The sequence below is a fragment of the Bombina bombina genome, chromosome 4 (genome assembly GCF_027579735.1).
Source record: "Bombina bombina isolate aBomBom1 chromosome 4, aBomBom1.pri, whole genome shotgun sequence".
In the NCBI taxonomy this organism is placed as follows: Eukaryota; Metazoa; Chordata; class Amphibia; order Anura; family Bombinatoridae; genus Bombina; species Bombina bombina.
In genome coordinates this window covers 413,509,421-413,521,916 of record NC_069502.1, presented here as the reverse complement: position 1 = coordinate 413,521,916, position 12,496 = coordinate 413,509,421, and the positions used below count along the sequence as shown (strand labels likewise).

Here is a 12,496-nt window from a genome sequence, read left to right as displayed (position 1 = left end):
ACATAGAACATATTCTGCTATGTGCAGAACATTGGAATGTAAAATCTTTACAGTAAATACACAGTATAAAACATTCAAAATGAATTCTGCATTAATATGATTTTTTATGTTTTCCTCTATTTAACTGCAAAGGGCACTTATATATATGTCTATATGTGTAGATAAAAACATTTTTACACAACCTGACAACTGGGCGGCACTTTAAAAAAAAAAATGTAAAAAAATTATATCAATATTCAAAGAAAAAAAGGCAATCTGTATACTTTTTGTATAATTTGTATTGAGGTTTTACTTTTGTCCATCCATGTAGAAAATTATATATGAAGCTACCTACTGCTGACCATATCATTACATGGAGAATATAAAACAGAAAATTGCACAGTTACCTACATACCATCTGCACATTACCACTGTGTATACAGAATATATTTTCCTCTCCTACCTTCTGCTGATTAGCCCTGTGTATGCACAGTTACCTACATACCAGCTGCCCATTACCACCTTCTGCTGATTAGCCCTGTGTATGCACAGTTACCTACATACCAGCTGCCCATTACCACTGTGTATACAGAATATTAATTCCTCTCCTACCTTCTGCTGATTAGCCCTGTGTATGCACAGTTACCTACACATCTGCTGCGCATTACCACTGTGTATACAGAATATATATTCCTCAACCTACATTCTGCTGATTAGCCCTGTGTATGCAGTTACCTACATACCTGCTGCCCATTATCACTGTGTATACAGAATATGTATTCCTCTAGCTACCTTCTGTTGATTAGCCTATTGCATGCACAGTTACCTACATACCTTCTGCACATTACCACTGTGTATACACAATATATATTCCTCTCCTACCTTCTGCTGATTAGCCCTGTGTATGCACAGGTACCTACATACCAGCTGCCCATTACCACTGTGTATACAGAATATATATTCCTCTCCCACCTTCTGCTGATTAGCCCTGTGTATGCACAGTTACCTACATACCAGTTACCCATTACCACTGTGTATACAGAATATGAATTCCTCTCCTACCTTCTGCTGATTAGCCCTGTGTATGCACAGTTACCTACATACCAGCTGCCCATTATCACTGTGTATACAGAATATATTTTCCTCGACCTACCTTCTGCTGATTAGCCCAGTGTATGCACAGTTACCTAATACCAGCTGCCCATTACCACTGTGCATACAGAATATAAATTCCTCTCCTACCTTCTGCTGATTAGCCCAGTGTATGCACAGTTACCTACATACCAGCTGCCCATTACCACTGTGTATACAGAATATTAATTAATCTCCTACCTTTTGCTGATTAGACCTGTGTACGCACAGTTACCTACATACCAGCTGCCCATTACCACTGTGTATACAGAATATGAATTCCTCTCCTACCTTCTGGTTATTAGCCCTGTGTATGCACAGTTACCTACATACCAGCTGCCCATTACCACTGTGCATACAGAATATAAATTCCTCTCCTACCTTCTGCTGATTAGCCCTGTGTATGCACAGTTACCTACATACCAGCTGCCCATTACCACTGTGTATACAGAATATTAATTAATCTCCTACCTTTTGCTGATTAGACCTGTGTACGCACAGTTACCTACATACCAGCTGCCCATTACCACTGTGTATACAGAATATGAATTCCTCTCCTACCTTCTGCTGATTAGCCCTGTGTATGCACAGTTACCTACATACCAGCTGCCCATTACCACTGTGCATACAGAATATAAATTCCTCTCCTACCTTCTGCTGATTAGCCCTGTGTATGCACAGTTACCTACATACCAGCTGCCCATTACCACTGTGTATACAGAATATTAATTAATCTCCTACCTTTTGCTGATTAGACCTGTGTACGCACAGTTACCTACATACCAGCTGCCCATTACCACTGTGTATACAGAATATGAATTCCTCTCCTACCTTCTGGTTATTAGCCCTGTGTATGCACAGTTACCTACATACCAGCTGCCCATTACCACTGTGCATACAGAATATAAATTCCTCTCCTACCTTCTGCTGATTAGCCCTGTGTATGCACAGTTACCTACATACCAGCTGCCCATTACCACTGTGTATACAGAATATTAATTAATCTCCTACCTTTTGCTGATTAGACCTGTGTACGCACAGTTACCTACATACCAGCTGCCCATTACCACTGTGTATACAGAATATGAATTCCTCTCCTACCTTCTGCTGATTAGCCCTGTGTATGCACAGTTACCTACATACCAGCTGCCCATTACCACTGTGCATACAGAATATAAATTCCTCTCCTACCTTCTGCTGATTAGCCCTGTGTATGCACAGTTACCTACATACCAGCTGCCCATTACCACTGTGTATACAGAATATTAATTAATCTCCTACCTTTTGCTGATTAGACCTGTGTACGCACAGTTACCTACATACCAGCTGCCCATTACCACTGTGTATACAGAATATGAATTCCTCTCCTACCTTCTGCTTATTAGCCCTGTGTATGCACAGGTACCTACATACCAGCTGCCCATTACCACTGTGTATACAGAATATATATTCATCTCCTACCTTTTGCTGATTAGCCCTGTGTATGCACAGTTACTTACATACCAGCTGCCCATTACCACTGTGTATACAGAATATATATTCCTCTCCTACCTTCTGCTGATTAGCCCTGTGTATGCACAGTTACCTACACACCGGTTGCCCATTATCACTGTGTATACAGAATATATATTCCTCTCCTACCTTCTGCTGATTAGCCCTGTGCATGCACAGTTACCTACATACCGGTTGCCCATTATCACTGTGTATACAGAATATATATTCCTCTCCTACCTTCTTCTGATTAGCCCTGTTTATGCACAGTTACCCACATACCGGCTGCCCATTATCACTGTGTATACAGAATATATACAGTATATATACTGTATATATATATATATATATATATATATATATATATATATATATATAAACTACTCTACTGTTTTAGTGATATTTCTATAATTGTAAATAAAGGGACACTAAAGTCAAAATTAAACTATCTTGATTTAGATAGAGCATGCAATTTAAAGGGACATAAACCCCATGGGGTCGATTTATGAAGTAGCGGATGCTGCTTCGGACCCAGCGGTACGGGTACAATCAGGTTGATTGACACCCCCTGCTAACAGCCGATTGGCCGTGAATGTGCGGGGGGCAGCATTGCACAAGCATTTCCCTAGAAATACTTGTGCAATGATAAAAACCGACAGCGTATGCTCGATGTGCGGCGGAGATGATCTGCTAAAGCTGGTCATGTCCGCCCGCAAATTAGTAAATCGGCCCCCATGTTTTTTTCTTTCATGATTCAGATAGAGCATGCAATTTTAAATATCTTTTCAATTTATTTCTATTATCTAATTTGTTTCCTTCTATTTGTATCTTTTGTTGAAAAGTATACCTAGGTAGGCTCAGAAGCTGCTGACTGGTGGATGCACATATATGCATCTTGTCATTGACTTTCAGCTAACTCCCAGTAGTGCATTACAACAACTTCAACAAATGATATTAAGAGAATGAAACAAATTAGATAATGGAAGTAAATTAGAAAGTTGTTTTGCATGATCTATCTGAATCATGAAACGTTTTGTGTTTTTTATGTCCCTTTATTTTTTCTGATTTAATTCTATTATCAAATTTGCTTTGTTCTTCTGTTGCCCGTTGTTAAAAAGTAAACAAAGGTAGGCTCAGGAGTGTAATTGTGTCTTTGGCACTCTATGGCAACAATTTTTGTAACAGTGTATAAAATAACTACAAACATTGCTTTAATTGGGCTACATTACAAGTGGAGCACAAAAATATCACTGCTAACTGCTCAAGTGAAACCAACATCTGGAGGTCAGACATTGTGTGGCTCCTTTAACTCTTTCTCCTCATAGACTTTAAAGGGTCATACTACAAAACCATGTTCTTGCTTTCACAAGTGCACTAAAGCAAGAGATGCATTAAGAAATAGTTGAAATAGCATTATTCTTAACTCTGAAGAAATGTTTAACTGGTAAGGACTTAAAGGTTTATATATATATATATATATATATATATATATATATATATATATGTGTATGTATGTATTTATGTGTGCAAATACATACATACAAATACATACACATATATAGACATATGTACTGTAGATATACAGGTGACCCTCGTTTTACAACGGTTCAATTTACACCGTTTCAGAATAACAACCTTTTTTCCCAGTCATGTGACTGCTATTGAAAAGCATTGAGAAGCAGTGCATTTATTAAAATAGCCAGTAGATGGAGCTGTCCGCTTGTGTTGCAGCAAAGCCAAGCAAGCTGAAATTAATCAGTTTAACCAGAGCTCAGCTATCGAGCAGATTTCAAAGGAACAAGATCTTCCTGTCTATAAATCAGTCCAGATTGGAATGCATAGAAAGAACTGTTTGCAGAAAAATGCAAGTGAAGTCTGTGTTGTGTGATTATTTTATTAGGTTTATAATGCTGTTTAGCAAATGTTTTTGTTCATTTAACTTAGTTTAATTATATATTCTGTGTTGTGTGATTATTTTATTAGGTTTATAATGCTGTTTAGCATGTCTTCATTTCAAAGCTTTAAAAATAATGTATTAGGTGTTACTTATGACAATTTTGAGAGGGGCCTGGAACTTATCTCCCTCACTTCCCATTGACTTACATTATAAACTGGGTTTCAATTTACGACGGTTTCAATTTACAACCATTCCTTCTGGAACCTAACCCCGGCTTAAACTGAGGGCTAGCTGTTCATATACAAATATAAACACACACACATATATATATATATATATATATATATATATATATATATATATATACACAAATTTGAGCCCTTCCCAGTCAAACACTATGAAATATAACAATTTGTAATGAAAAAGATGCTTAGCACAGGCATGCTCTCTATTGAAAGTTTAAGTATATGGCGAGCTAAAGAGATGATGGCCACGCTTAACATTCTCTGGTAATTCTTCTTAGCGCATGCCCACAATAGTGCTCCACTTGTAATTTGGGCAATAGTGTGCTAAAGAAAAATGTAAAAGTTCTTTAAAATTGCATGCTGTATTTGAATCACAAAAGTTTTAATTTACTGTCTGTTTAAAGAAAATATCTATTAACCTAATCAAAATATTATATCAACCTAAAAAATGCCCTGATCTTTTTTTCTTAACTATATGTTGAAGTTTGAGATATCTTTTCATTGTCCAACATCATACACTGTCAGAAAAAATGTGCAACAATTGTACCTTTAGGGGTACAACAGCTTGTCACTGGGGCAGTACCCTCAAATGTACACCTGCTGTACCCTTTAAAACGGGTAGAAATTGGTACCCTTGCAGATTGTACCTTTCAAATGCAAATATGTATCTTTGGTGACTAGATTGGACCTCAGTACTATGGTACCATATTGTACCCTTCAAAAATGGTGCAAATTTGGCCTTTTAAGGGTACTGCCCCAGTGACAAGCTCTTTGTACCTCATGATGGCCAATTTGTTCTCAACACAGCATATTACAAATGTTGTTCCATTAAATTTTTTATATAACATTTCAAATATGCATTCAATTAATGTGTACTTTTTCAGGCAGTAATAGTACTACAATATATAATAGCCACACTGCAGCTTTAAAAAGAATTGTATACTTAACTGTAGCCATGTAGCAATTCCAAAGACTGCTACAGAACTACCTGATTGAGCCAGGCTAAACAACCAGTTTCAAAAAGAGCTACTCAATGTGTTTTATATCACTCTGTACTAGACTCTAAAAATACCCCATTTAATTTAGGGTGACATGCCACATAAAACATAAATATAAAGAAAACATATAGAAAACAACATAATAATAAAATATAACTCTAACGAAAAGAAGGGGGAGGGATAAACGATAAAACTCACAACCATACATTGAATTGTCACTCTATGCAAAATATATGCAAATGAGTATATTTCCCCAGTACACATTTTTGTGATGAATATGCTACCAATAGATGGAGTTGTGTTACACATGTCAAGGAACTTTCAACCAACAGATGGCGCATTACACAGTGTCCATGTATGTGACTCGGGAACGGTTACAATTTTTTTTTTTTTTAAACTGGTTCTTAAACAGCTCTTGTTTATTTTATAGAGTTTAAAAAAAAAAAATATTTGTAATTTTAGTTAATACATTTGCTTTATGTTTAAGAGTTAACATCTTGATGCTCTAAATATAAACATTAAAATGTTAAGTGCTTATTTGCTATTTAGAACCAGCAACACAGTATCATTGAATATATGGGTTATTAAAGGAGCAGTCTAGTCAAAATTAATCTTTCATGATTCAGATAGGGCATGAAAATTTAAACAACTTTCCAATTGACTTTTATCACTAAATTTGCTTTGTTCCCTTGGTGGTATTTTTCAAAAGCTAAACCTAGGTAGGCTCAAACTGATTTCTAAACTGTTGAAAACCGCCTCTTAGCTCAGAGCATTTTGAAAGTTTTTCACAGTTAGACAGTACTAGTTCATGTGTGTCATATAGATAATAATATGCTCACTCCCATGTAGTTATTTAGGAGTCTGCACTGAGTGGCTAAACTGCATGTCTGTCAAAAGCACTGAGATAAGGGGGAAGTCTGCAAAGGCTTAGATACAAGGTAATCACAGAGGTAAAACATATTAATATAACTGTGTTGGTTATGCAAAACTGGGGAATTGGTAATAAAGGGATTATCCATCTTTTTAACCCCTTAACGACCAAGGACGTACGCCACACGTCCTCAAAAAAAATACAGTTAATGACCGAGGACGTGTGGCGTACGTCCTTGGTCTGGAAAGCAGCTGGAAGCGATCCTGCTCGCTTCCAGCTGCTTTCCGGTTATTGCAGTGATGCCTCGATATCGAGGCATCCTGCAATAACCCCCCTTGGCCATCCGATGCAGAGAGAGACACTCTGTGGCCCTCTCTGCACGGGACATTGGTGGCCGGTATCGTTGGTGGGTGGGAGCAAGTCTGGGAGGCGGGTGGGCGGCCATCGATGTGCCGAATGAAGTGGAGGGGGGCGGGACAGACGGGAGAGCGCACGGGAGCGCGCGCGTGCACGGGGGGTGGCGGGCGGGCGCGTGCACGGGGCGGGAGCGGGAGGAAACCGCTACACTTCAGAAAAATAAAGGGTGTTAAAAGTTAAAAAAAAAACATTAAAATAAATAAACAAATAATCTAAGAGATCTGGAAGGGGTGGGGGGTTGATCTGGAGGGGGGAGGGGGGGAAGCTACAGAAAAGGGCAATTAAATTAAAAAAAAGCACTTTTTTTTACTAAACTGGGTTTAGATGGCGCCCATTAAGGCAGAGGGGGAGGGTTAGAGATCTGTTTGGTGGGGGATCAGTGAGGTTGGGGGCTAAGGGAGGATCCTACACAGTAGCATATGTAAATATGCAAAGAAAAACCCCCCAAAAAAACCAAATATAGCTTTTATTTTAGTACTGGCAGAGTTTCTGCCAGTACTTAAGATGGCGGGGACAATTGTGGGGTGGGGGAGGGAAGAGAGCTGTTTGGGAGGGATCAGGGGGTCTGATGTTTCAGGTGGGAGGCTGAGCTCTACACTAAAGCTAAAATTAACCCTGCAAGCTCCCTACAAGCTACAGAATTAACCCCTTCACTGCTGGGCATAATACACGTGTGGTGCGCAGTGGCATTTAGTGGCCTTCTAATTACCAAAAAGCAATGCCAAAGCCATATATGTCTGCTATTTCTGAACAAAGGGGATCCCAGAGAAGCATTTACAACCATTTGTGCCATAATTGCACAAGCTGTTTGTAAATGATTTCAGTGAGAAACCTAAAATTGTGAAAAATGGAACGTTTTTTTAATTTGATCGCATTTGACGGTGAAATGGTGGCATGAAATATACCAAAATTGGCCTAGATCAATACTTGATGTTGTGTACTACACTACACTAAAGCTAAAATTACCTCTAAAAGCTCCCTACATGCTCCCTAATTAACCCCTTCACTGCTGGGCATAATACACGTGTATTGCGCAGTGGCATTTAGCAGTCTTCTAATTGCTAAAAAGCAATGCCAAAGCCATATATGTCTGCTATTTCTGAAGAAAGGGGATCTCAGAGAAGAATTTACAACCATTTAAGCCATAATTGCACAAGCTGTTTGTAAATAATTTCAGTGAGAAACCAAAAGTTTGTGAAAAAATGAGTGAAAAAGTGAACAATTTTTTGTATTTAATCGCATTTGGCGGCGAAATGATGGCATGAAATATACCAAAATGGGCCTAGATCAATACTTTGGGATGTCTACTAAAAAAAAATATATACATGTCAATGGATATTCAGAGATTCCTGAAAGATATCAGTGTTCTAATGTAACTAGCGCTAATTTTGAAAAATAATGGTTTGGAAATAGCAAAGTGTTACTTGTATTTATGGCCCTATAACTTACAAAAAAAGCAAAGAAGATGTAAACATTGGGAATTTCTAAACTCAGGACAAAAATTAGAAACTATTTAGCATGGGTGTTTTTTGGTGGTTGTAGATGTGTAACAGATTTTGGGGGTCAAAGTTCGAAAAAGTGTGTTTTTTTCCATTTTTTCCTCATATTTTATACATTTTTTAATAGTAAATTATAAGATATGATGAAAATAATGGTATATTTTGAAAGTCCATTTAATGGCGAGAACAATGGTATATAATATGTGTGGGTACATTAAATGAATAAGAGGAAAATTACAGCTAAACACAAACACCGCAGAAATGTAAAAATAGCCTTGGTCCCAAACGGACAGAAAATGGAAAAGTGCTGTGGTCATTAAGGGGTTAAACAATAACAATTCTGGTGTAGACTGTCCCTTTAAGTATTTTTTTTGCTTTGTCCGCTTCTTGCATATTACCAACAACAATTGAACATAATTATTTTGCTGTACAACATGTATGTTGCATTCATTTTGGGTGACTGCCAGTTATGTGAATATGAATAATTGAACTGTACAAATGATATGGACTTGCAGGGTTTGGCAGCCTTCAACCACCCATCCCTCTCAACCTTTTAGTCACACAAGTGATTGTACCTTTTTGGGGGGATTAAACGGTTCAGACATGGACCCTTTGACAGTTGGAAACATATTTGTACCTTATTTACCGCTAAATGGTACATATTAGTTATTTAAGGTGTAATTATGATCTATTGAGGGTACAACCACAGCAGTTCACAAACGGACCCCAACCGTACCCTTTTTTCTGACAGTGTAGTTATAAATTCTAAGCCTTTGATAAACAGTTTTGAAAGTGTTCTCAGAGAGATTTCATAAAAAAATAAAAAAATATTTGGATGATGGTAGCCTTTGTATAGGGCTGCGTAACATGTTGGCGCTTAATAAATAAATTATAATAATAAATATACATTGCACGTTTAATTATAATAAAAAAACACAAATTTAATAAAGAAATTATCTGTAATAAAACAATTATTTAACTGTAATAGTATCAATAAAGAAATCAACTGTAATAAAACAATTATTTAACGTTAATATTATAGTTTTAATATAAAATATTCAAATACTTTTAAAAACGTAAATATTAGAGCTTCAAAATTATTTTTTTAGATTTATTACAAATGTAGAGTAATATATGCTGCAATAAAAATATCTATATTGTACATTAATCAGCTGCATGCTGGGGCATTTATAAGATTTTATATATGAAATAGAAGTTTGGTATTTTATGAATCTTGCCTGATTAAGGCTTATGAAGCACTTTGAAACTTGAATTTTCAATTTATCAGTAGCTATCAATGTTATATATTTTAATATATGAATTATCCATTGTTTCTTAACATAGATCATTGGAATTGATTTTAGAAACATAATTTATTGGCTCTTTTTTGTAATTTGTTAGTAATTTAGAAGTGTTAAGGAAATGAATTGCGTAAGCTTCTTCCTACATTGATAAATTAATCAGACTGGTATAAGTGAAGAGTACTCACCATTTCATTTTCCTCGTCTTTGTTGATAATTGCAGCATGGTCTTCTATTTTAGCTCTCATGTTTCTATGTCTAAGAGCTTTCTAAAACAAAGAACCTTTCTAATTAAAGCCAAACAGAACCCTATTTATATTATTATATAGGTATGGGTTGTGGACAAAGATTTCAGTTCATCTATTTATTTTGGAGTTCACACCTCCTTAATTAGGGTGAAAGGAATTTTAATCTATTGACATCTTATTAGGCTGATGTGTAATAGATTACATTATTGCTTACATAACCTTATATATAAAAACATTTCATTTTATACTGAATGACAACATATCAACTACCCAGCTCTTTCAGTACACAATAATTTATAAATGATATCCTAGCGCTACGGAATCTGTTGCCGCTCTACAAATAACCGATAATAATAATAATAATAATCCTCATAACTGATTATCACAACAATTACATTTGAAATGTATTCAAGAAGGAAAAACCATAAAGTCACAAGTGATTATCCACTTAATAATAATATGAATTGCTTGTTTATTCCTGAATACCAAATGAAAGGCACTATGGAAATGTTCAAATTCTGTTTCTATTCAAATATATAAATAGGGAATATATATGATCAGTAGGCTTCTCAACAGTGTTAAAATTGTATGCTTTTCTATTTGAGCTTTATTTTCCTAAATATATAGGTTTGGACTGCAACTAGTCCTATATAATAAAAGGCCAAGTGTGCTTGTCCGAAGCTGCCATGCGCGGTAGAGACTGCGCGTGAGGACAAACACACCTGGCCTTCCAACTGACCTGGCATCGTGTGGTGGAGTGGGCGTGGCCGGCCGGGTGCAACATGGGCATGGCCGGGCATGACGTGGGCCCGGCGTGACGCGGGCCGGGCCAGATGCCGGGGCCGACTACCGATAGACAGAGAGGGGGGATAGGGAGAGCAGAAGAGGGGGGATAGAGAGAGCAGAAGAGGTGGGTAGAGAGAGAAGAAGAGGAGGGGTAGAGAGAGCAGAAGAGGGGGTAGAAAGAGCAGAAGATCTGAAGAGGGGTGGTAGAGAGAGCAGAAGAGGGGGAGTAGAGAGAGCAGAAGATGGGGGGTAGAGAGAGCAGAAGAGTGGGGTAAAGAGAGCAGAAGAGGGGGTAGAGAGAGCAGAAGAGTGGGGGTAGGGAGAGGGAGAGAGAGACAGCAAAAGAGAGAGGGGGAGAGAGACAGCAAAAGAGAGGGGGGAGAGAGACAGTAAAAGAGAGGGGGAGAGCGAAAGCAAAAGAGAGGGGGGAAAGAGAGAGCAAAAGAGAGGGGGGAGAGAGACAGTAAAAGAGAGGGGGGATAGAGACAGCAAAAGAGAGGGGGAGAGAAACAGCAAAAGAGAGGGGGGAGAGAGACAGCAAAAGAGAGGGGGGAGAGAGACAGCAAAAGAGAGGAGGGAGAGAGACAACAAAAGAGAGGGGGAGAGAGCACAAAAGAGAGGGGGAGAGAGCACAAAAGAGAGGGGGGAGAGAGCACAAAAGATAGGGGGAGAGTGCACAAAAGAGAGGGGGGAGAGTGCATAAAAGAGAGAGGGGATAGTGTGCAAAAGAGAAGGGGGAGAGAGCGCAAAAGAGAGGGGGGAGAGAGCGCAAATGAGAGGGGGAGAGAGCGCAAAAGAGGGGGGTAAGAGCGCAAAAGAGAGGGGGGAGAGAGCGCAAAAGAGAGGGGGAGAGAGCGCAAAAGAGAGGGGAAGAGAGCATAAAAGAGAGGGGGAGAGAGCGCAAAAGAGAGGGTGAGAGAGCAAAAAAGAGAGGGGGGGGGAGAGTGCACAAAAGAGAGGGGGAGAGAGAGCAAAAAAGAGAGGGGGGAGAGAGCGCAAAAGAGAGGGGGAGAGAGCGCAAAAGAGAGAGGGGAGAGAGCAAAAGAGAGGGAGAGAGACAGCAAAAGAGGGGGAGAGAGAGCAAACGAGAGGAGATAGAGAGCACACGAGAGGAGAAAGAGCAAACGAGAAGGGGGAAGAGAGAGAGCAAAAGAGGGGGAGAGAGAGAGCAAAAGAGAGGGAGAGAGACAGCAAAAGAGGGGGAGAGAGAGCAAAAGAGAGGGGGGGAGAGAGAGAGCAAAAGAGAGGGGGAGAGAGAGAGCAAAAGAGAGGGGAGAGAGAGAGAAAAAGAGAGGGGGAGAGAGAGCAAAAGAGAGGGGGAGAGAGCGCAAAAGAGAGGGGGAGAGAGAGAGCAAAAGAGAGGGAGGAGAGAGAGAGCAAAAGAGAGGGGGGAGAGAGAGAGCAAAAGAGAGGGGGGAGAGAGAGAGTAAAAGAGAATGGGGAGAGAGAGAGTAAAAGAGAGGGGAAAGAGAGAGAGCAAAAGAGAGGGGAGAAAGAGAGAACAAAAGAGAGGGGAGAAAGAGAGAACAAAAGAGAGGGGGGATAGAGAGAGAGCAAGGGGTGGGACCGCTGTACTGCAAAAAAATGCTTTAGGACTAGTATTCAATTATAATTTACAAAGTTGCTAAATAAT

General features: G+C 38.8%; 1 protein-coding gene across 1 annotated transcript in view; it reads right to left on the bottom strand.

Moving 5' to 3' along the window:
• The window catches only part of LOC128657504 (probable cation-transporting ATPase 13A4), a 186,812-nt gene extending 176,735 nt beyond the window's left edge, over positions 1–10,077 (bottom strand). Inside the window, exon 1 of the mRNA XM_053711871.1 lies at positions 10,018–10,077. Within this exon, the coding sequence (XP_053567846.1) occupies positions 10,018–10,077 (60 nt within the window). The remainder of the gene's footprint in view (positions 1–10,017) is intronic.
• Between the last annotated feature and the right edge of the window lie 2,419 nt (positions 10,078–12,496).